Here is a 26296-nt window from a genome sequence, read left to right as displayed (position 1 = left end):
CACACACACACACACACACACACACACACACACAGTCCCTTGTGCCCTCCTGGTGTACATACCCTCCCCCCGCCATGTACCTACACATGCACACATGGTAAAGCCAGTGGTTCTAAGCAATATTTCTTAGTAATCCGGATAGCATACACATGGGCTATAGCTCGCATAATCAGCACGCCTTTCTTTCTGGTTTAGCTTAATCTAATGTTGATTCCGTGTTTCGACTCATTATTTTCCCTTTTTCAGCACAGAGTAAAAAATTCAAGGTTGAAGTTGTGTCTCCTCTTTATGTGGAATGGTTTCTTCTGTTACACACACGTGCATACACACACAGAATTACTGTTTGAAATGGGAAGCTCACATGGAAGCTTCAGTGCAGGATTTTCAACCTCCCCTATTGACAGAATCATAAATCATGTTAAAGTTAAGTGAATTACTGCAGCATGGAGCTGTAGCTTTAACAATGTTTATGTAGTATCAGCTTATCATCCATGTAGGAAGGGGGGTTGCGTGCTGATACTTGGAATGTGCGGCCCTGTTGATGTGGCTGCAGGTTTGCAGACTCGCCCATTCCGGGCTGCGTCCTTTGTGTTGCTGAAACTCACAGACTTCATCGCCCACATGTGTGGATTGGTTCTTCAACTTCATATTTTCACAGTAAATTCACATTGGCCACTTCTTCATGTTAAATGGCGGCTGCCTGTTTCCCCCAATTCCTCCTCCTCATGTGCAAAACACACACGAGGATCATCAGAGTGGCCAAGTCCGATTACAGTCATGAGGGGACTAAGAGCAGAACATTCTGAGAACAAATAAACCACTTGACCTCTGAAAAATAACTCAGATGGGAGCAGCAGAGTGCGGTGAAAGGAGCTTGGGCTCCAGAGTCAGCCAGCACAGAATTCGCATTCAGGCTGGCCACCGGGGTCTGTGTCAGCTTGTCCAGGTCACTCGTCTTCAGCTGGCCTTTGTTTACTCACTTGCCCAATGCTGGAAAGCCTTCATGGGCAGGGAAGCGGATGACATGAGTGGAGGGCTTGGTATGCAGTGAGTATTCAATAAATGTTCATTGTCCCTCCAACTCCCGCTGCCCCCCATATCGCCCTTTACTTCTCTGTGTGTGGTTCTCTTGAGATGATTCTTCCTTCCTTCATTCCTCTCTCCCATGCCCCGTCCTCTCTCTCTCCCTGCTCTTGTTGGTCGGAAAGGAAGAATGTGTTCTTCCCCTTAGGGAGGAGTCACATGTGCCCAAAAGAGGAGATGTGGTCTCAGGAAAGCAAGAAGCCCAGTGACCCATCTCAACTCTTGTGCTGTTGGAAGAATAGGGAACCTTCCCAGTGGAGCAAGTGGCCCCTCTGCCAGCCATGGTGGAGGCTGCCCCCTGACATGGCTTCATTAAGTCACGGCTCTTGCCAAAGGGATAAGCATCTTTGTTGTTCACAAGAGACTGTTTGTAAGAGTCAACTCGGCAGATACTTATTGAGCACTTCTCCACCAAGCGCTGTGCTAGGCCCTAGTGAACAAGCGAGGCAAGTCAGTCCTGCCCTTCCAGTCCAGCAGATCAGACACTAAACAATTGGTTGTTTCTGTGATGAGATTAATGAAAAGGGAATTAAGGAGTGAGGGATGCTATGTAGCATGGGTATTTGAAGTATCTGTGAGGATTTGAACTTACTTAAGCCAAGTGGTGTGGGTCCCTTCTGTTGGCATGCAGTACGAATTTCAAAATCCTTGGCACCCATGAAGGGTATCTCTAGATCTTTCTGAATCCCCAAGTTTCTGAGTATATTAATAAATTGTTGTCTAATTTTTGCATACCGGGTAATGAACAGGAGATATGTTAACGTGGACTCTTTCAAGCAAAAGATTCCTATGAGTGAGAGAAATTCAACCAAATTGCTTTCCCAGAAGAAAATAATGGATTAGTTTATGTAACTGAAAAGTCTGGGGTATATGGCTTCAGCTAGAGATGGATCCAGGTGTTTAACATCTGGGATCTCAATCAATCTCTCTCTCTCTCCTCTCTCCCCCCTCCCCCCTCCCCCTCTGTCTCTCTGCTATGCTGTCCTCTGTGTGAGCTTCACTCTTAGGCTAAGTCTCCTCAGATCGTGGCACAGATGGTGTGAGCATCTCCAGGCTTAATTCTCATCTATTTGATAATCCCAAGGGGGAAAGAGCATCTTTTTTCTAATAGCGCTAGCAAAGGGCCTTCCCCTGGATGCTTACGACACTGATTGTCCTGGTTTGAGTCATTCACTTACTTGTAGAACAATGCATATGCTTCAAAGACACTGGGATGTCTCATTGGTGTTGCCTGGGTTCCAAGTCCACCTGGAGCCAGGCTGTAGGGTCAAGTCCACCCTAGCCACACAGACCAAGGCTGAGGGAAGCAGAGTTCCCCAAAGAAATATTAGAGCTCCAGAAGAAAGGGTGATGGACTGCTCTTTCTCCACTGCAGGAGCTGACAGCAGAGCTGTCCTGAGCACTGAGCAACGGGCTCTGCCTTGCTAGCGGTGATTTGTTCCTGCAGGTCATGCTGCAGAGCTCAAAGGAAAACCAGGCCCTGGAAAATGACTGTTCATGCCATGGATCCCCAGGGGCACTGGAAGACAGTTCACCTCTTGATGTTCAGTTATCTGATGTCTCACTGCATTGTATGAGCCTGACTACCTTGCATATATCTTCATGTATTCTAAAAACAACCCCAAGCATGCTGAATAACCCAGAGTCTGGCATACTGTTTGACGCATAGTACATCTTCAGTATTTTTGTTGAATGAATGAGCCTAGTTTGTACTAGGCAGCCATATCCATTAATTCGAATCCTCAGAAGTCTTTTAACTTGCTGCTTTTTAAAAATTATGGATCAATTGTACTGAGTTATCTGTAAATGTAACCCCAGAGACTGAATTCCATACGGCCACTAGAATTCCATATGCCTGCTAGATGACTTCAGATGTTATTTAGTTCAGATTCTTCATTTTAAGATGAGAGACCCAAGAGAGAGGAAAGTTGTCCACAGGTATAATACGCCAGGTAGCGGCAGGAACTAAAACCCAGGTCCCTTTATCTCATTGGAAAATTTTCCAAAAAAACACCCTAGATCTTCTGAAAAATGTTTTTAGTAGTCAGTATATATTAGCTTGCTGATAAGCAGTATCCCAATAATTAACACAGTAGGCCTTTCAAGGGAAATTATGAAGATTTCCATTGTATCCAAGTTTTAGAAGGCCATGAGGGGGGCCATGCTCAAAATCTGGTTAGGTGAGAAGAGGACCAGATGGTGAAGAAGGAGATTAGTATGGACACTCAGAATGGGTCCTCATGGTAAGGTCCAGGTGAAAAATATCATCCAGAGGGAGATGGCCCCATGGTTCTAAGCTTCTAGGTCAAGTCTCACTGTCTGAGATTTAAGCAGAGGTAGCGATTCAAAGTATATTTGGTCAGCAAAGAATCTTTATAGGTCTTTGAAGACCCTACATCTTTACATAGCTGTCTGTAGTATCTATGACTATTAGATCAAGGTCATGATTACTGCCATTGTTGCTTTGGTTTGCAGTTTTTATTTGTTGAATTATTTTCAAGACCCTCATGTCATATCCATACTGATAATACAAATTATTTTATCAGTATTTATGTACATATTTGTCCAAGGGACAGGCAGACAGCAGATACCCCTTACCGCCCCCCACCCCTCACTTTTTTCCCCTATTCTACAGTCAGCACAGGTCCTAGCACACAGGAGCGAATTGTGATTTGCTCATTGCCCCTCCACATTCTTGCCTATAATGATACTGTAATACCAATAAATTAAGCTATCTGTTGATCACTTAGCAGTGTGGTCAGAAACTATGCCATGTACCTTATATACATTGCCTCACTTAATATTCACAACAACTCTATGAGGTATCATTAGCCCCATTGTACAGATGACAAAGCTGAATTATAGATAAGCTCAAAAACTTGAAGCATCATTGGTAAGTGATAGCGCTTAGAATGTAAACACACATCTACCTGACTCCAAAGCCCATGGTCTCTATATTATGACCGACTGCTTTTCTAACATTTGTGTTTAACTTAGAATGATACGTACACAGATATGGTCCACTAGCACAGGCATGTTAAATAATGGGGAAGAGGTACAGTCAAAGGTCTACAGTGGAGTTAAGAGAGGCATCAAAGACAATCACATTGCCGTGGAAAGCTTCAGAAAGAAGAGGCTTCAGCAGAAAGGCTGGATGGGAACCACAGCATGGTTTGGTAGAAAAGAGATGGAAAGCAGTGCCTGTCAGGTGCCTGCTCACAGAACCTAGCAGATGTTTGGAGAGTGAGTGTGAATGATGTGGGTCTGCACCAAGGACAGGAAAACTGGCTCCCTGGTCAAATCCAGTCCTCTGCCTGTTTCTGAAAATAAAGTTTTATTGGAACACAGTCACACCTGTGTGTCTATGTTATGTCTCTGCTTCTGCACTACAGCTGCAGTGTTGAGTAGTTGTACAACAGAGATCACACTGCCTGCAAATTCTCAACTATTTCGTATGTGATCTTTATGTAAAATGTTTGCGAACCTCAGTCTGGCCAGGGCCTTTGAGCAACAGAGGTCTTTAAGTAGCTAAAATTGATCTAGATAAAAATTTTAAACGACCTTGCCTTTTTTTTTTTTTTTTTTTTTTTTGAGGGCCAGGGTCTCTTTCCCAAAGACATTGAAATTTGATCCCTTTTATTCAAATGGAATAGAATATGTCAAACGTTTTTGAAAACCTACTGTGACATAAAGTTACTCTGTCTGGTAGCAGTAATGTTAAAAACACTGGCATTTTGCAGGCCATCCTACAATGTCATATATTTCTGTCAACTGAAATATTCAGGTCCTTTCACGTGTATCTCAGTGATGTTAAAGATATGTGCTAAATGTTTTGGAAAACCTTAATTCTCCTTGAGCTTTGTTGTTTACAAAAGGCTCCACCTCCTAAAGCTTTGAAAACCACTGCCGATTCCCTTTTCTTGTGTCTCTGTTAAAATAAATCCCACAACTCCAAACTTCTCGACTTTCATAAAAGGCACGCCTGGTTCATGCATGATTTATAAATTATAGCTATGGGCCATTAAGATAGATTTGCCAGCTTTAGGCAGACTATAGTGGTGTTATATAGTGTGGTTTTGAATTTCTGAAGAAGCAAAATAAGTAGTAGTTGACAACCCAAACCATTCCAGTTCCATTGACCCTTATCGAAGGTTTTTTTTTTATAAGTGGAATTTTTTTTCCTTCTATTTTCTTCTCCTTTGAAGCCTTGCTTGTTAAGAAAAAAAAATCTTCTAAATCTGAGTAGTCAGGAGTTCTTAATGCCACCCTTAACTGTATGGAAATGATTGTTTTTGTCTAAAGAACATCTTACTGCTGAAGATAGATGAATAGGTTTTTCTTGTGACGATCTAATGGGGAAAAACAGTTTGGAATCTCACCTGTTGCCAATGATTTGGTATTGATTAATGGCAAGACGGCGACGCTTTGCAAATGCCAGGGCTCAAGAGTGATCATTCATTTTTGTGGGGGAAGAAGCTTGCATATAACATCATCTTAAGAGCACACTACTGCCGGGTTCGGTGACTCAGCCTATAATCCCAGCATTTTGGGAGGCTGAGGCGAGTGGATTTCCTGAGTCCACGACTTCGAGACGAGCCTGGGCAACTTGGCGAGACCTCATCTCTACAATAAATCAAAAAAAATCAGCCGGGCGTGGTAGCGCGTGCCTGTAGTTCCAGCTACTTGGAAGGCTGAGGCGGAAGGATCGCTGGAGCCCAGTAGGTCGACGCTAGGGTGGCCGGGAGTGTGCCACTGCACTCCAGCCTGGGTGACAGAGTGAGACTCCAACTCAAAAAAAAAAAAAAGAGCACACTACACCCACAGGAGGATTAGATTTTTATTGTTTGTGTTGCTCTCTTGACAGCTTTTCTTTGGAGCCTTTCATAGAAGAGAGACTAGGATTTAAAGGCTGGTGCCAGGAAGCAAAAGCTAACGTGAAAGGAATCCAAGTCTCTATCCAATCTGTGAGAATCTGCAACGGTTCATGGTCAAGGAATAAAGCAATTAAGGCAATGTCAGGGTTACACAGAGGAACATAGTTCAACCCATGAAATTTGGTTTGAGGGAAAATATGTGAGGGTTTATTAGAATTCTTGGAGGTTGAGCTTGAGAAAAGTCACTGGAAATGGTAAGAAGAGATTACTTTCTTCTATTTCTTTTTATTCCCTAAGACTTATAAAAGTATAAAAGCATGAGATGCTAAGCTTATCTGGCCATACCTCCCTGATACGCATTTCTCCCAGATACCCAGGTTCTAGTTTCAGAATTTGCAGGCAGTGTGGTCTTCCATCTTTTATACGGCCTACCCTTAGATGTTCTAACTAGTCCTAGCTCCCCTTATGAGCACTCTGCTGAGATACATGTCTCTGAGGTCTCCTCCCTATAGTGGGCACTCAGACCAAGAATCACTTAATAGAAAAATCTCTCAACATACACAATAATATAGCAATGACCTTCTCCTTTCCCAGTCTTAATCAATTCTGCTTTAAAAGGAGGAAGCTTTTTTTTTTTTTTTTTTTTTGAGTTGGAGTCTCACTCTGTCGCCCAGACTGGAGTGCAGTAGCCACTCCGGCCACCGCAGCCTCGACCTGCTGGGCTCCGGCGATCCTTCCGCCTCAGCCTTCCAAGTAGCCGGAATTACAGGCATGCGCTACCACGCCCGGCCGATTTTTTGATTTATTGTAGAGATGAGGTCTCACTGCCCAGGCGGGTCTCGAACCTGCGGGCTCAGGCAATCCACTCACCTCAGCCTCCCAAAGGCGCGGGATTACAGGCTGAGCCACCAAGCCCGGCTGGAGGAAGCATTTTTAAGTTTAAAAATATATATATTTAACTGCTGGAATGTTTAGCTTGTTCTCCTTCAAATCAAAGCCAAGAGAGTATTTTTAAGAAGTAGGTAGTGCTACGGTGGTGGAGAGGTGAGCAAACAAGTAAACCAACCTGCCTGATCTGCTTTCTTTTTTTAAAAGAACTCAGTAATATGATCATTTTTGTATTAAATAACTGAGCTCTACACCCTTTGTGAAATTCTGGTCCTGTTTCTTTAATTGTGGCTACTTTGTTCAGAATGTGTAGGCAGTGCCATTGCAGCCAAAGAAAGCTGATCACATTCCTTCCTTCCCATCTTATTTGTATTCTTTGTGAAAAGCCCAAGCAGTTGTTTTAAACAAGTCTGGCCACTCGTTAAAGTTTAAACTAGTGGTGAGATCCATCCAGGGTGAAGTGTTGCTGACACTGTCTGCTGCTCCTGGCCTAGGGTACTAAGAGTATTAGATGCCCGAAGCAGCTGATTTTGTAGTGTCTTTTAATACGCAAAATTGTATTAACATCAACATGGATACAGATGGATGCACTGCAATAAACTGTAACCACTTGAGAAAAGCCTTTATTGACTCTCAAGTAAATAATGCACATTTTAAAGGATCTAAATATGCATTTACATAATGTGCTATAATTTTTTATTGTGTCAAGTACTCACACACATACCCATAAGATAGGTTTTTCTTCGTCAAAAATTTGGACTCATACCATTTTTTGTGCAACCCATTAGCATCGTGCCAGATTCCTAATGGTAGTTTCTCCTCTGTAGGGTCTGATCTAGCCATCTAAAGCATATTTAGTGAATTTTGCTATTGGACTGATTTAACCCCAATGACTCTTTTTCTAAATGATTTGAGACAACTCAAAAGAAAACTTAGGTACACTAAAAACATTAAATCCAAGATAAAGAAAACAATAAATATAGAGGAAAGAAGAAAAACAAAGCCAGGTATTGATAAAATCTTAACTCTGAGTTTCAGTGGGTTTCAGTAGAAGAGGAATAGGAGGTTATCCAGAGAAATCGCATAAATTTAATAATTAATAGAGCTTCGTGATGTCTGTAGCACAGCTATTTACTGTTTGAAGAAATTAAAGCCCAGATCTGGAATGATTTGTTTCCTCAGTGAACTGATGACTGGACCAGAAAGTCCTAAGCACGAGAAAGCAGAGGTTGTGAAGGATGACCCTTTAAAGTGCAGACTCGGCAGTTGTCTAATTTGAAACTACGGGCTAAATGATTTCCTGGTATTAATTAAGAATTAATAGATGCCTATAAATCAGTCATTGCAGAATCAATTCCGTGTAGTTTCATATGTTCTTAAGCTTGGGTTAAAACAAACTCTGTGCCACAAGGAAAAGGTGAGTGCAGTTTTTAGTAAACTAGAATAAAGAAACTAAGGTCTAAATTTAAGTTGCTAATGATTTCCTTTTACATGTTTAACAACAACAAAAAAAAGCAAGGGCAAGGATGTTTAATGGGGAGATGCCATGGTCCTATCGAATTATTTCTTCTATCACGTTTCTTTAGCTTTTATCCGCCTGATCTTTGCACCAGTGGATATTTACCTTGGGCAGCATTCTCTGCTGGCCACCATGATTACATAATCTAACAATTCTTCTTCACTCTCCATCAGGGTAACTTTATCATCAAGGTCAGCATCCCAGGGGCTCTTGACAATGGAGTTGCAACTTTTGTGTTTAACATACTACAAAAGTTGAGTTTATCCTTTTGCTAGTCTCAGAATATTCCCAGCCTAGTTTGAAAAGTAGCACATCCCATCCTTAACTAGAAGCTATTCAGTCAAAGGCAGGGTCCTGGGTCAAAGTGTCTTGCTACCAGCAAGGATGACTGCACCATATTAGATTTGAAAACTCCTTTGGTTCTTTGAAGCAAATTGCCTAATTTCCAGAGTAAGAGATGACCAGAGCCATTTAACTTTTTAGCTTGTGGGTTTTAACTCAGCCACAATAATAGATTCCAAGATTTATCACTCATTGTATGAAGTCTTAAGTTTTTCCAATTCTTATTCAAGCTCTCTGGCTCTTTGCCAAGTGGAGAAATCATGTCTTGTTTTTGGCAAGTTGTGTTCTATATTTATTTGTATGGTTACCTTATTAATTTCTGTACTACTCATTTATTTGTTCATTCAACAAATATTTATTGAGTGCAAAGACAGTCCTGGGGGTATGACAGTGGATGAAAAAGCTATTTACTAAGATGGAAAAGACTAGGAGAAGTGTAAGTTTGTGAGAAGAAGGTGACAAAAATTCTGGTTTGAACAGATTATACTTATGATGTCCTCAACTGAAGGCAAATCATCAGCTGTTTTGGTTCACCTTTGTTTCCCCAGCCCATTGTAAGAGCCTATGACGATTTATTGGTAGAGTAAAGGTTGCATGAATGAAAGGTCCATCAGGTCATCTGCATGATATGGACAGGACTGTTGTTTCCACTCCAAACCCCCCATTCCATCCTGTAAAATCTATGGATGCCACTCTGAGCTACACAGTACCAGCCATTTCAGTCATTAGTCAGAAATTGCCCCAATTGTAAGGAGATGCCAGTAGGGGATGAAGAACCCATGCACAGCTAAGCAGGCAGTGTTCTTTTTTACAGCCCTTAGGCCAGTGGGATTGTGGTAGAAAGAGTAGCCTTTCTTACTAGGTTTCTCTTCAGTATTATAAGTCATTCTTGGTATTAGAAAAGTCTTATTTTCTAAAAATTGGACCATTCCTGTGTTTTCCCTCTGTGGGGGCCCCTTGAGTTAAAAGACTTAAACTGCAGAAAGCAAAGGGAAGATAGATACTTTCATCTCCTTTAATTTGGGAGAGGTCTCTGCAGCCCTCCTTGAGAAGCAAGAGCTGCTGTCTTGGCTTGTCTGGGTCCGAGTTTCCTCAACCCTTTCTGTGTGTTGCTCTTATTCTGCAGCCAGCTTTATCAATCCTCCTTCCAATTCAAGGGCAAAAGTTCCCTTGGAAAAATTATTAAGCACCTCACATAAGTCTTTTAATCTAATGTAATCTTCTTGTACAAATGAAATTTATCAGGGTTCAAATGTAAGGGAGTAGTAGTTGTCTGAGTCTTTTATCAGTTTTTATGGGCAGAGGGCCAGCGTTTTAGTCGGGGTCACTCTCTGCGTACCCTGTGGGTTCCTCTGCTCTAACATTTATGCATTTCTGAGTTTGGCTTTGGAATGGCATCTTAAGGCGACATAAACCTTCCATGTGAATTGAGGCACCCAAATTGCGTGGATTCATTAAGTGATCATTTACTACATACTTCAAAAAAATTTCATCCTGAATTAGTCCCTAGAAATTTCCTTGAAAGGGGTGTAGGAGCTTTAACAATGAATTATTGTCTACGGATAGCTCAGCATGAAAGGGAATCCATATGTGCAAACTAGAATTTGTCATATGTAATGTCAGTTAAATCAGGTCTAATCTACCAAATACATTTTTTATTGCTTGCTTCATTAAAAAGGCTCTTAAGGTAATGAATAATCTTCAGCTTCACCAAGGATTATTAATGCCTGTATAACTCATGTCCACTGAAAATAGAAAGACAGCTTGAAACTCTACCCTAATCTAACCTCCATGTTTGTCTTAGAACCTTAAGGAAGAAAATCTGTCAGACCTATCCAGTGTTAAATTCAGTCACGTGAGAGGTCCTTTGACTTGGGCCAGGAAAAGAAAGAAAAAAGGAAGTTCACCTATGGCCAAGCACGTCTTTCTCTTCGGAACCCTGTCTCTTCGTAACCCTGATGTTTTCTTTTCCTGCAGCAAGTCCGCATGCAACACCATCGACTCTTCATTTCCCGACATCACCCATTATCCAGCAGCCTGGGCCTTACTTCTCACACCCAGCCATCCGCTATCACCCTCAGGAGACGCTGAAAGAGTTTGTCCAACTTGTCTGCCCTGATGCTGGTCAGCAGGCTGGACAGGTGGGGTTCCTCAATGTAAGGAAACCTCTCTTTTTTTTGATTTTTTAAAAAACTGTTCAACGAATGTAACAATAACAAGGGGGAGACCTTATGACCATGTGACATTGTGCTCTAATATTGTGCTGACTGACTGCAGGCAAATGTCATATTTATTCTAGATTGTGGGAAAGTTAACTTGCTCTAAGAGTGATTGGTCAGGGTTTAAAAACAGTGTTTGTGTTAAGTTTGCAACTGTCAAGTTGATGGATATAAATCAGCTCGAGGGTGAACCACATAACCTTCTACAGTCTGTGGGCTGATAATTCCACCTCATGCATTCTAACCCTAGGGCTCATACAGTTAACAAAAGAGAAAGACCAACTAATTTTAAATGATGATTTGGGGTAGTAGAGGGAGTTAGGGAGATGAGGGGGACAGATGTTTCAGATCAACTAAGTTGATAAGTTTTTTTTTAAAAATTCAGTCTTCTAACACTTTAGATCAAGTTGACCAGTACTTGAACTCAAGATGCTAGAAGTACAGTTTATTATGGTTTGTTATTTCTGCAAGTAGTTATCCTTCTCACTTATCTTGGTATAAAGCTAAACAGTATTCAAATCTTCAAATGAATGTTTTTATTTTTCTGAAACTAAATGATCACAATTTGAAATGACATTCATATGTAGAGTGATTCTTAAAAATCAGAAATTTTATTTCAAATATAGCACTAAATATTTACAATGGATAGCTGTATCCCAAGGCAAAAAAAAATTATAATAAATAACGACCAGCACAAGCCAAATTTACTTTTTCTTTTCTCCTAGTAACTGCACAGATTCGCCATAATTATTACTGCTTAATTTAGGATAGCGTGTCACACTGTCCTGGTACTGATTTTCTTCCCTTGCAGAAATACCTGATTCTGCATATCTGAGCCAGAACAGGCAGCTTTGACTAATGTCTGGTGATGTGTTAGCAGATACATTTCTGTCTAGACAACAAATCAATATGGTGCCTCTTTTCTTTTTGCTTGTATATTCATCTGCTGGGCTTATTCTAAAGCATTCACTTATGGACTCTCAGCCCACTCAAAAATAACACACAGGCAAGGCTGCTGGCAGGGAAGTACAGCATTCTGGTTGTCAGACGAGGGAGTCTTTGAGGAGGAATACCAGATCTATACGTGAGTGTCAGTGGGGGAGTGAGGCTGACTCTGCACAATTATTAAGCTTGAACGCAAAAGCCTGGGACAACAAGATCTTCCTCAACCGAATTGTGATTGGAGACTCCAGCCTACCTATGAGCCGTTACTGTTGGTTGAATGGAGACCTCTCAGGAAAAAATGATACAACTCAGCTGACCACCAGCGTCAAGCAGCTGACTTCTAAATTTTTTACGTTTTGGGGAGTCCTGACATCACTCATATAATTGCCAAACGTCCAGTTTTGCACTTTGATCAGAATTTTGTAGGGTTTGAGGCAGGTCGCTTCATGAAACTATTCTGAAAAACTTCAGAATAAAATTGATTTTATTGCTCTCTTTAGAGAGAAACTTTGTTGTTGTTGTTGTTAAAGAAGCATTATTTGGTTGTTTTAACATCAGGCAGTAAAATAAATATGACTCTTATGGCATATGCTTATATAATTTAAATCAAAATTAGAAGTGATATTTTTTCCTAGCAGAGTTCTGACAGCTGAATTCTAAGTTTCTGTGCCTGATGTTATACAATATGTGAAAGAAATTTTTTTATGTTCACTTAACACATCTATTAAATGTTATATAATATCAACTTTGAAGGGTGAAAATAAAATTTATTTTTCATCTCAAATGCATATTTATGAAACTTCACTCTATCTGTGTAACTAAACATCGTAAAATAATACCACAGTCCATAAAACGCTTAGATATTAAACAAGCTTTTGGTGATCATGAGACTGATGATGAAGGTGGAAGTTAAAACAGAACCAAAACATTCCGAGCACAAGTTAGTTACTCAGGTGACAAATCCAGCGTGCTCATGGGCAGGTCATTTTATGAAACCAGATGTGAAGAAAGACAATGAGTTCAAGAGATGTTTCGGATGCATTGAGCATGTGTACCTAAGTGCATGTTTTTGCAGTGTCTTAAGAACAGAACCCGACAGTGCTTTATCCATATGGACTTACGGAAGAAATCAAGCTGCTAGAACACTTAGTCATTTACATTAAAGGTGCCTAATGAATCTTTTGTTTTCAGAAGCAACTAATGGTCGATATCTCTTTCTTCTTTGTCTTGTATGTGTTTTTTCCCCCACCCTCGCAGCCCAATGGGAGCAGCCAAGGCAAGGTGCACAACCCATTTCTTCCCACCCCAATGTTGCCACCGCCACCGCCACCACCGATGGCCAGGCCTGTGCCTCTGCCGGTGCCAGACACAAAGCCTCCAACCACGTCAACAGAAGGAGGCGCAGCCTCCCCCACCTCACCAAGTAAGTATGGCCGAGTCAAGGCTCCAATCACTTGAAAAGCTGTGTGCGCCCGAATCCACACCTAGGCTTTGTCCCTCATGGTGCAGGCCCTAGGATATCCCCAGCAATGGCTATAGCATGAGTTTGCAGGGCTGAGGCCAAAATCAAAGTGAACACCACTCCAATAATATCAGTTACACCAGATGTGGAAACCACTGGGTGTTTGGGTGGATGAGATGGTTGAACTACATAACTAGGACTGAAATCAAGATAGGAGCTATTACGTTCTGCATATTATTTGAGTGGCTTTGAATACTGTCCCCACAATCATCATACAGCATCTACTTGCATGAATTCTGGTTAGAAAAAGTTCCTCATTCTTCTGGACAGGCCTGCCTTCCAGGAACTTGCAGTCCAAGAGAAATGCACTCAAGATATAAAATTACCTCATACATCAACTAGAAAAAAGAATGTCTAGATCAAAGCATCAATTCAAAGGTGTGTACATTGACCATTCGCCAAGAATGAGAACCTGGGAAAAGATCAGAGTTAGTAGCCCTGGCAGTTGCATGGTGAGGCTTGGCGGGGATGGGAGTGGGGGAGATAGAGGGTGGAATTGGATGGAAAGAGAAACGAAATCCTAACTCTTCTCTGAACGGTCTGGGAACATTTGATCAGAGAATATAGGATTTCAAAACCTTTTTAGATGATGGGAATGATTGCTTAAACTACAGAGAGAACAATTCTCCAGATATTTCCTGATGTTTTAGAGATGACAAGCGGATAGAAACAGCTTGAACATAGAAATGTGACTTTTATCAGTGCCTGGAATAGTGAGAAGAAGAGTGATGGCTGGAGTTCCTTAATGGATGGTGTGATGAGCACCTTCACTAAAGCTGTAGAAAGGCATTAACGTGTAGGAAAGGAGAGGAACTGTGGCAGTAACCCTGAGGAGAACCTTCAAGGGGGTCATCAAAAGAGATGAGACCGGAGGCAAGGAATCTATCAAGGAAAAGATGGAAGAGCAGACCAGAAAGGCAGTGTTAAGGTCAAGAACTTGAGCCACACTAATGGGAGTTGAAGGGAAGGGGTATTTTGTAGATATGTGTTGGGATCGGGTAGTCATGTAGATGAGTAAAGTGAATGGGGATTCTGGGCCTCTCAGCTTCCTTGCATTCCATATTGGAATCAACATGATAATTAGATACAGGAGTGAAAAGGGCCTGTTTATACTATGTTCATTGTTCAGGGAACACTGAATCCAAAATGGCTATAGTCCTACATCGACATGTATCAGAGAGTGAGCTTTGGCTATCTAGTTTTATACATTCTGATAATTCATGCAGAAGTGAGTGGCATTGTGCATGAATTCTACATGTGTAGCAAAAAGATTGAGGGTCCTAGGGTAATTTGGGGAAGACCTACTTGGTAAGAGGTAGTTCAACACTTGTCACTAAAGGAGAAAACCTTGAATGTCCATCACAGGAAACAAGCTGGGCTTGGCCTGTGGATCTTGGAAGCTCAGCTTAGAATAAAAGCATCTGAGAAGCAGAGGCTCATGGGAGTGCCCTGTTCGTTGTGTGTTTATGTAACATCTTGAAACAGTAACTGTCCTCAAACTCTACTGACTTCGGTTCACTGAGGACATTGGCTTACAGGTTGACTGCCACATGCTTAGTGTACCCTGTACATGCTTCCACATATTATTTTTTGACTCCTCTTCTCCCTGTCCACACAGGGCATTGCTGTATAGTAATGTACCACCTATTCTCTGCAAGCATGTCCTCACCTCCATTATCGATGTCTCATGCTTCATCATGAGGTGTTCAGTAATGGGGATGAGACTCAGCTAAGGCATGATGGAAGCATGGAAATAGCCATGCCTGGCTATTGGTGTCTAAGGGATGGGGACTCAAATGTCCACCTTTCAAATTAGTAGCTGTGCTTCTCTTTGAATGAGTTTCCTCATCTTTAAAATGTGGGTGATAATACCTGCATGCAGGGTTGTGTGAGATCAGCTCTGATCACTGGAGTACTTTCTTATCTGCCAAAACTCTTACCTAGTGGAAGGCTCCAGACTTGGGTGGTTGTGTCTGCAGTGCATGGAGAAGCTACTCAACCCCTAATTCAGTTGATGCCTTTGGGTTCATAGTTCTGGACTCCACTCCATAGATGGGAACAAAATGCCTTGTATAAGAAGATACCCATGAGCCTCTTGTGCTCAGTCTCAAGCATCTCATCAGCACTGTGGGAAGAAGGGCAGAGGGAGTGCTGACAGGTCTAACTCTTATGGCTGCCTGTTACAGCAGTGTTTAAAGTTGTGGGGGGAAAGAGACTAGCAGGAGAGAAAGTCCTAATATTTGATATAGATAATCCAATACTTTTTGAATCATGGAATTCTAGGAATGAAGATAAAAACAAAATGACCTGCTGATGGCACAGGAAGGTTTTACATCATTATACCTTTGTTGCTGGGCTTTTCTAGAGTATGCTGAATTCATGGTAATGCATTGCTTCATGGCATTATATTACTTACCATTTTCTGCTTTATTAATAAGGCAGTGATAGGCTCAGTGAGTGCTGTAATTTATAGTGTAGGAGAAGTCTTTCAAATTAAAAATCTCAAAGCCCACTTGTCTGCGCGGGGGAGAGATTTAAGGACTCCCATCAAAAACCAAGTTATCTCCCATGCCCTGATTTCTAAACCAATTGATAAATAAAATACAATCAAATACCAGATAGAAGGCAGACTATCACCTTTCCTGTTAGAGAATTTAGTTTTATAACTGTGGGCAAGTATGCTTCCTAACTAAACCCCAGTGACCAGGACATAGCTACATGGTCACTGGCAGGACTGGACCATGGCAGGCCTTCCTGCGTGAGGTTTGCCCTTGGTGTGAAGCTGACAGCATGGGGTAGAGATGGCTGTGTGCGTCCCACCAGTGCCCGTCCCAAAGAGAGGCAAGGAACGGGCCGTGCCTCTCGCATCCAGCTTCCCCTTTGAAGCTCCACAGTCTAGAGAGTAGTAAGTGAACGGTGAAGAGAAGCCAAGAGTATACAAAAGGGAATAAATATCAGGAGTGAAATAGCCTCCCCCTCCCTTAACATTCCCCTGTGATATGACTACCTCCTTTCATTCATTGAACCTGCATCTATCGAGCATCTATAGTGTGACAAGCCTGTGTTGGCAGCATCAGATTCAGAGATGATGAATCCCTGCTCTCAAGAGACAGGGATTTACCGAGGGACACAGGTGGTCGATGGGCAGTTTACACAGGACCACGCTGGAAGAAGGCATGCACAGGTGCAGCAAGCATAAGTGGCAGGGAGTTGTTTCCAGCGTGGGACTGCAGGGCAGGATTTCTTTAGAGGGGTAGACTTCTGAGCTGTTTAGTCGAGATGACATTCTGGTATTTTAAGAGCAGGTAGAACTTTTCTTCAGAAACCAACTGGGGAGTCTAAAATGGGATTTCTACTAGATAAAAATCGAAGGCAAAACTATAGTTTCGTATAAGTCATGCACTTTCTTAGAAATTAAAATCACAGGTCGGTTGGATTCTGTTTATCTTTTTTTTGAGTCAAGTCTCATACTGTTGCCCAGGCTGGAGTGCAGTGGCACACTCACGGCCACCGCAGCCTTGACCTGCTGGGCTCAGGGGATCCTTCCGCCTCAGCCTTGCAAGCTGCTGGAACCACAGGCACACGCCGCCATGCCTGGGCTAATTTTTTGATTTATTGTAGCGATGAGGTCTTGCCATGTTACTCAGTCTGGTTCAAACTCCTGGGCTCAGGAACTCCTCCCTCCTGGGCCTCCCAAAGTGCTGGGTTTACAGGTGTGAGCCACCATGCCCAGCTAGTTCCTGTTTATCTGTGTTGTGTGTTAGAGCTCAACTTTAGCAAGAAGAAACATCATGACAGGGTATTAAGTTCAGATACTCAACATCCCAACAATGTGTCTAAAATTGAGACTTTTTTCCAAAATGCGAATTGTAAACCTAGGACAGCTTTTTCGATATAGGAGTTTGAGATGACTTGCAATAAAATAAGATTTTTAAATTAAGAATAGGATATCATGCCAAGGGCCTTCTATATTTTCTACTTTTCTGGCCTCAACTTCCTTATTTGTTAGTGGGAATAACACTAACTGCTCTACCCACTCTCCCAGTCAGATTGTCAGAACAAACAAGGGTGACAGATGTACTGTGCTGTAGACAGTTAAAAGTCCAAGGCATCATTTTTAATATCCTCTTATAATGAAATACAAATGGATGCCAGCCTAGAGCAGAGAATGTATTTTTTAACTAATCGGTTGCCTCTGGCATTAATACTAAACTTTGCAGCTATGGCCAGAAAAACAGGGAAGGCAGATCTGGGGGTGGGGGGGAACGGAATTTGCCTATGAAATAAATACATTTTAATGGGAAAAATCTTACCAGTGCCCTAGAAAACAGGGAAGTGGGGGTGGGGATAACAGTTCTGCTCTCTCTCAAGGATAACTTGTATACTGTTGATTTGTTTGGAGAAAGATTGATACACCATGCCAGATCTCTTTAGGACGCCGTGACTAATGGAAGGCATAACCCGTAAGAGCAATTCACAGCCGATATGCTCCATTTCCATGGATTAAAAGAATACCACTTCTTTCATTTATTCAGTCAACATTTATTGAGCTTCAACTATGTGCCAAGCACTCTTCTAGATGCTACAGTTCAACAGGGAATAAAAGAGATAAGATTCCTTGGTCTTATGGAGCTTTTATTCTTTTCTTTTTTTTTTTTGAGTCAGAGTCTCGCTCTGTCACCCAGGCTGGAGAGCAATGGCACTCTCACGGCCACCCCAGCATCTACCCGCTGAGCTCAGGCATTCCTTCCACGTCAGCCTTCCAAGTAGCTGGAACTATAGGCATGTGCTACCATGCCTGGCTAATTTTTAAATTTATTGTAGAGACGGGGGATCTCACCATGTTGCCCAAGCTGATCTCGAACCCCTGGGCTCAGGCAGTCCTCTCGCCTCAGCCTCCCAAAGTGCTAGGATTACAGGCTTGAGCCACTGCGCCCGGCTGAGCTTTTATTCTTGAGAGAAAAGAAAGATAATGGACAAAATAGTGAGAATGAAAGGAAGGCAGGATGTGAAGACAGTGGTGCCTCAGTGCTACATAAGGAAGCGAACCCTGGAGAGGTGGACCATGGCTCTAAGCAGGGTGCTCAGAGAAGGGCAATTTGAGCAAAGTCCTGGCAGAGGTGAGAGGCTGAGCCAGCACACTGTACGAGGTGGGGTTTCCATGCAGAAGGAACGGCCAGTGTGGCGAGAACAGTGAGGGGACAGAAGCAGGAGACAAGGTCAGAGAGGCTATGAGGATATGTTTGGGGGGGGGTAAGTCTCATGGATTCCCATAGGCCATTGTGAGGACTTTGGCATTTCCTCTCGTGAGAGGGGGAGCAGAGGAGTAATATCACCTAGATTTTAACAGAAGCAACATTCATTGAAAATCGATTGCCAGGGGCGAGAATTAAAGCATTAAAGAAGTAAAGCAGGGAGCTAAGAAGCTGTTTCTTCCAAAGAATTAAATGAGTGTCTTCTACCTGCCAGCCACTAGGTACAAGGAACACGAAAGGGAACAAAGCAGACACTGTCCCCTGCCCAGGTGGAGCTGGCATTCTAGTGGGAGGGAATCAACAATGATCAGACTATGAGTACGTTGGTGAGTCAGGGCCCAGTAAGTACAATAGATAAAGTGAAAAACAGGCAGGGGCAGGGAGGGATACTATTGCAAGTACCCAGCAAGAGCTGCTAATGACCTGCACCAATGTGAGGACCACAGAGGTGCTGAGAAGCAGGTGGGTTACAGGTGCATGTGAAAGGTAGTGCTGACAAGATTTGCTGACATATTAGATGTGGGCTGAGAAAAAAGGGGAGGTATCAATGCTGATTCCCAGGCTTTTGACTTGAGCCTCTGGAAGGAGGGAATTGCCATCAGCTGAGATGGGGAGATGGCAGGAGGAGCCACTCCGGGTTCTGGGTGGGGACCAGAAGTTTGATTTGGGCAAGTTCTGATTGAGGTACCTGTTAGACTTCTTACTTTGGAGACTAATCATGATAGCAACCTGCCTGTTGCAGCTCTTTGCAGGTTACTGAGTTTCTCTGTGTGCATTATCTCGTTAACTGAGAAGGAGCTCCTTTTTGAACATATAATACCATGCCTGAATAGAGCTAAGAGTCCTGAGAATAACAGCTCAAGCATAGGAGAAATCTTTCATTATGTCTATTCGTGCTATGGTAATTCACAGTACACTATTCTTTTTGTTAATTGTACTATAAGATCCACTTTTTACAGAGTAGGTTAGGACCAAGATCATACTATAAAAATGTATTTTTCCAGAAAAAAAAAAAAAAAAAAGACTAGCATCATAGCCTTGAAATATAATGGAAAGAAAAAAGTACTTTTGAATTATGATAGAAGATAAAACATGCAATTTTCCTCTTTTCAACTAATTAATAACACAAAAACTCAATTTAAAAAGGCATAAAACATCCATAAACATTTTTCTCCGTGCCTTCTTTGCTATGAACTTTGGATTTTTTAAAACTAGGATTCTATTAAAATAGAAACATGTAATAAATTACCCTTATTATTTATTTTTATATATTTGATGAATCTTGTATATATCCATTATATGAATGGATATGAATTTGTTAACCAAGAACATAACGATAATCTTGTGACCATGGTGGCAAGCTTCCAGTGTAACAGCTAACCTGTGGTGAATGCGTTTTGGTTAGCGAAGCTCTTCATATGTATACATTATCTCATTCCATCTTCTCAAGTCTCCTGTGAGGTCACGATGTTAGAGACAAGGAAACTGAGGTTACTTTCCCTAAGATTATACTACCAGAGTAGTTTTGTAGGATTCAAACCCAGGTCTTCCCATGCTTTTTTTGCTACCTTGAACTGTAACTGAACACATTACAAAACAGTGTGACCAGATTTCTTGTTCCCTAGGGGAGCTTCCACTGCCAGTTCCTGTCTGAAATGAACAACAAAGTATTTAACTTTTACTACTGTGTCAGGACCTTAAAAAATTTTTTTGTATAAATTATGTCATTTCATCCTCACAATAATCCTATGAAATAAATTCTCTTGTTAGCCTAATTGAGAAAGACAAGACATGGAGAGATAAGATAGCTTTCTCAAGATCACTCAGCCAGATGTGGTAGTCGTGATTCACACCCAGCCACCTTGAACCTGGAGTTCATAGGCTTGGCAATAGCATGAGTATCTTTGCTCTAGCCCAGAGCTTCTGGTTTTGTTGTTGTTGTTTGTTTGTTTGTTTTTCTGTGAATACCCTGTGGGAGAAATAAAAAGGAAGATGTTAGTAGTTATTTATACTTCAGTATGAATTGGTTTCCGTTCCAGAAAGTGTATCCTACTAGCAGGGAAAGGAAGAGAGCAGAAGATTTGAGAAAAGGCATAAGGACTGTGTTTCCTCTTTCAGAGAAGCAGTGGATTATAAGAATGATGAAAAATGAGTTAGTGGCTTCCTTTCACAACACATTACTGATGCCTGAACTATTCCATTATTCTTTTTTAATTTTAAAATTTGCATTCAATAAAAGTCCCTCTTTGGTGTACAGTTCTATGAGTTTTATAACATAGTAGATTCTTGTAACCAACATCATAGGCAGGATACAGAAGAACTCCCAGGACATCCCTTCTCCTTCTCACCTACTGGTAGAGTGAATGTCTCATGTCACTTATTCTACTTTGCTCCATCTCCACGTTGATGTTGATTTCTCCATCAGCACTGCTGCTATCCCATTATATTTTCATTTTTGATATTCATCTGAATCAGGGGATTATGAAAGAAACCCAAATCCATACCATATTTTTAGTCTGTGATAGTAGTGGCATTTCATATTGGGGAGAGAATGGGAACAGTCAATTAAAAGTGTACTTGGACAGCCTAGAAAAAATAAAAATGCTTACATCAAAGAAAATTTCAGCTGGACAAAAAATATAACGTAAAAAGTTAAACCATAAAATACCACAAGAAAATGTAGGGCCAATTTTTTCTAACAGTGATGTGAAGGAGGCCTTTCTACGTAATACAGGTAAGTAGCATCCATGAAAGGAAAGACAACTCTACACAAGTATCCTAAATGTACGCATGAGCAAAAACACCATAAACAAAGCCAGAAGATAAAAATATCTGCGGCATGTGACAAAGGGTTAAAGTATCTAATATATAGTATTTAAAAGTTAGTAAGCTGAAGACCAACAATCTAATAGAAAGATAAGAAAAGGAAATAAACAGAGAGAAAAGGAAAACATTTGAAAGACATCTCGTTCATGTAGTGGAAACACAATACAAATTTAAACCGAAATAATATTTTACCTATTTTACTAGCAAAGATCAAATGTGCCTTAACATAATATTGGTGAATGTGTGGAAAACAGGCACTCTCCTATGCTAGTAGAAGATTGCAAACTGGCTCAACCTCTTCTGGGGACAATTTAGTTTTTTATATGTACATATATAATTTAAATGTGTATAATAAATTTTATAAAATATAAATAGAAAATGTTTACAGTTAAATTTTATACATATTTAAGTATATATATATAAGCTTTAAATGTAGGCCATGCGTATAGTTGAACATATGAACAAAATTCTATATAATGTATTGATTGCCATGTTGGTTATCACAAGAGATTGGTCATAACCTGAACACCCACCAATATGAGTGTTATATATTAGGAACCCTTTAAAAATAAAGAGATAGCTCTAAATGCACTCACAGACCAACCTTTGAACCTAGGTTAAGTCAGCAAGGAGAGCGCTAAGAAGTGCGTACAGAAAGCTACATTGGAGGGGTTGCATGTACACATTTATGTGTGGAAGGACAGAACTGGCAGTAGTGGTTCTGGGAGAGAGACAAGGTTGCTTTGGTGCCTTATCCAGTGAGAATTAAAGCTATTACTAAGTTTTAAATCCTCCTTTTATATTAAATTTTATGATTCTTTGTTTTAAAAAATATTTGTCTAACTAATCATCATGTTTATACTTCAGTCAGGTCAGTGACCAACACCTCATATTCACACAGAGGGACGTTCATAAAATCTTTGGCAATTTTTGTATATCAAGCTTTTAGCTATTCTAACCTGAACTTTTGGTGTAACCACAAAAAGTTCATGATCTTTCTGGTGAAGAATAACACTCTTTTCTCCTCGCACAGAGTGCAGTGTAAGGTTAGTGTTTCCCTTGACAGCGGCCATTATCTGGTCACAGGTTTCACTTTAGTGTACTATCTTATAGTTTGTTATACTATCTTCGGAGCATTTTTATTTTGTGTGCAGGTTAACTTTTTACCATTTAAATTTGCAAAGTGGAAAGAAAAAGAAGTATTGAAAATCAGGCATTCTGATAGGTATTTTCATATGCATTACCTTAGCTGCATTTGTTATTGTAAATCTGTAAAATTTGAATTGCCAGGCCTCTTCAAGAAGGAGAAACTGAACCAAGCCTCAAACCCAGGTCTTTCTACTCTCCCAGGACACATACTATGGTTAGAGGTTTGATATCATACAGCTTTCCTTTGGAAATCCTAAAACATACCATTAAAACTTGTATATTATATCAAGAATAACACCATCCTGCGTACATTGACTAAGATGAAAGACACAGAAACCAGAGCAAGAAAAAAGAGATTAGGAAAGGAATAGTGCAAAGAAGGAATGACAAGAGAGAGCAAGACCCTTGGATAGTTCCATCCATTTGGGTGATGCTAACTCAGTCAAGTCGTGTATTTACCTCAGCTTTTTATTATTTCAGATCAGAGATGAGTTTTAAGACTTTGTAAAATAAAAGTAATATATGGCATTGTAGAAAACTTGGAAAATACAGAAGAACATAAAAGAGAAAATTATGTCTCCTATAATGAACTATTAACATTCAATCTTATTTCCCCATCTTCTTTTTTAGTACATTTTTTGTATATATATGTGTATACACACACACACATACACACAAGAGGATTGTGATCATACTGAATATAATAGTATACTTTTTTTTGTTTTCTTAATTAGAATTCTATACGTTATTCATTTAAAATTTTAAAAATGTGATTTTAAATAATTTTTATTTGTGTCCCTGCTATAGGACAGTAACTTTTGTTCCAACCTATGGAATATGCTCCAGTATATCCTTAAATACATATTTTTGACCCAGCACTAATAATTTCCTTTCTAGAATTGTAATTACTAATACAAACACTCTGAACATGCCTCTTGATACACATTACCAAATTGCTTTCCAGAAAGGTTGTGCCAATTCATACCCTTACAGATTGCTTATGATTCTGATCATAACATTACCCTTAAGAGGTTTGAGTATTGTCTTTTTTAATTACTGGAAGACAGATATCTTGGGGGTATAATGCGCCTAATAAGATTTTGGAACCAATAGTCCCTGATTTGATAATTTTAGCACTCTTCTTCAATTGTTTTAATTATGTTAAAATTGGAATTCTGGGGATTTCTCATCTTGTTCAAGAAGCCACTTTGTAGGGATCACATTTTAGACTGTTCCTGTAGAGAGCGTAGTCTGTTAGACATTCACAGAGGGGTGAAGACTTAAGGCTAAGAGAACTGGAGTAAATGATGTCCATTATGCTGGATTCTTTATAGAGAGAGGTTCGAAGAGGTTAACTTGCTTCCAAGATCACATTTCTAGTAAGAGATCAAATGGATTCCATCCAGAATTTTCTCTTTTTTTTTTCTTTATTTTATTTTAAAGATGTGGGCTTCAATTCAGGATTAGTTCCACAAGTGGTCATCATACAGGTAAAGTTTGGGCCTCCCTTTGGTCCTCACTTTGCCTGGTTTGAGATCAGGTACGCTTACTAATGTTATATGCTCACGCTCCTACCCCCACCCCAGCAGTTTCCGGCTACTGCCAATCCCTTTCTTATAGTATATGGTAAATGTTCAGGGTCTGCTTATGAGTGAGAACAAATGGTACTCAGTTCTTTGTCTCTGTGATAAATCGTCTAGTATTATAGACTCTAAATTCATCCAAGTTGCTGCAAAGTCCATAATTTGTCCTTCTTTATGGCTGTGTAACATTCCAGCATGCATATAGACCATATTTTTCTATCCAGTCCAGTTTTAATGGGCAGCACAGTTGGTTTCATGTTTTTGCTGTTGTAAATTGTGCTGCAATAAACATGCGTGTGTAGGTATCTTTTTTGTAGAGTGATTTAAGCTCCTCCAGGTATATTCCCAGATGTGGGATTGCTGGATCATATGGAAGGTCAATTAATCCAGAATTTTCTAGTCCTTAATTTTCTATTGACTACATTGTACTTCCTCCAAAAAAAAGTATTATTTGGGATTTTTAGGTTCCATTTTTGTTTATTTTATTTATGATTAAAAATTACTGGAAGGCATTTTAAAATCATCCATAATCTTCCATTTCAAAGATGATCACTTTCTGTGCATATTTTCTAGTCACTTTCTGTGTATATTTTAATTATAATTTATCATAATGCATGTATGTTTATGTGTGTGTATATGTGATATAGTTTTATAACTGATTTTCATTTTATTGTAAACATGTTATCATGTCATTAACTGTTATTTGAAAACATTACTAATGACTGTAAGATATTCCGATGTGAGGATGAAGCATTAACTTATAAGTAAGTTGGTTCCAATTTGTTGCTCTTATAAATAATGATGTAATGAACATCTTGGAGCATAAATCTTTATCTGTATTTTTAGTATCTATGGAGGATTAATTCCCAGAAGTAGGTTTCCAGAGTTACAGTGCCTTTTGAGAGGCAGCAGAAGCCTTTCAAGAAGTGATCCAATATATTGATCTAAGTTTCTTTTTTTAGCAAACCCCAGCTGAATCCAGGATTTATTCCCTGTGGCTATTTAATATAATATACATGGTAGCCTCTGATCAATAAATATGTTCTACCTATTAAACAACACATACAGCATGCATATATAAATAAATGACAGTCATAGAATTGGGATTAGCCATCAGAAAAAATTTTATTTTATTTTTTTGAGTCAAAGTCTCACCCCGTTGCCCAGGCTGGAGTGCAGTGGCACGCTCTCGGCCACCCCAGCATTGACCTGCTGAGCTCAGGCGATCCTTCTACCTCAGCCTTCCAAGTAGCCGGAACTACAGGTGCACGCTACCATGCCCAGCTAATTTTTTTATTTATTGTAGAAACGAGGTCTCAGCAAGTTGCCCAGGCTAGTCTCAAACCCCTGGGCTCAGGGAATCCTCTCACCTTAGCCTCCCAAAAGTACTGGGATTACAGACTTGAGCCTCTGCGCCCAGCCCAGAAAGAATTTTAAATAACCTGAAACAAAGCTGCATGCTTATCATTTAACAACTATTATGAAAAAAGAATGTTATAGGCATCTTAAATAGACTATGGACAGTGAACACTCACTGTAAAGCACCTCCTTCCATTGGTGGCACACGGTCAAAGCGTCTCCAACTCAAAGTTGCTCTGGTCTCCTCCTCTTTGGGTGCACACTATCAGGTGAATTGTCTTGTGCCTTCCTTCCTACATGTTTGACCTCAAATTCTGTAATAACTTGACCCACTACCCACCCAAGGATCCTTAATACAAGTAGAAGTGCCAAAAGGGCAAAGCCGTCTGGCCAAATGGATTCTTTTCATGATTTTGGTGAACTATTGGTACCTTAAGACATGCCATGCAAATTAAGTAATGCTAATATATTGAAGTTAGAATTCATTAGCTTTTCCAGAAGGAAGCTTGTGGGTATGTTGTTCTTTAATAATTTACTAGCAATAAGGAGGCTTTAATTTTATGCTGTGAGGGCTTTGGAGTTTTTGTTATTGTTGTTTTGGGTAACTTGTTTGTAAAGACAAAAGATTTGCCAAGGTAATAGAATGAGGTGACTGACTTATGTAACCAAAATAATGGAAATTCAGTGTGATTATTGTCCAGATTCTAAACATCTGGATGAAAACTACAACAT

General features: G+C 40.4%; 1 protein-coding gene across 3 annotated transcripts in view; it reads left to right on the top strand.

Moving 5' to 3' along the window:
- NFIA (nuclear factor I A) overlaps window positions 1-26296 on the top strand; it is a 375784-nt gene that overhangs the window by 306084 nt on the left and 43404 nt on the right. For 2 of the 3 annotated variants that reach the window (XM_008064535.2, XM_008064534.2), the window contains exons 8-9: window positions 10684-10862; window positions 13128-13293. In XM_008064535.2, coding sequence (XP_008062726.1) covers window positions 10684-10862; window positions 13128-13293 — 345 coding nt within the window. The remainder of the gene's footprint in view (window positions 1-10683; window positions 10863-13127; window positions 13294-26296) is intronic. The other variant, XM_021715778.1, reaches the window with a different exon arrangement.

Source organism: Carlito syrichta, unplaced genomic scaffold (assembly GCF_000164805.1).
Source record: "Carlito syrichta isolate Samal-C Ts95f unplaced genomic scaffold, Tarsius_syrichta-2.0.1 Scaffold307669, whole genome shotgun sequence".
NCBI classification, from domain to species: Eukaryota; Metazoa; Chordata; class Mammalia; order Primates; family Tarsiidae; genus Carlito; species Carlito syrichta.
Note: the sequence above shows the minus strand (reverse complement) of the source record. Positions and strands in the feature narration are given on the sequence as shown.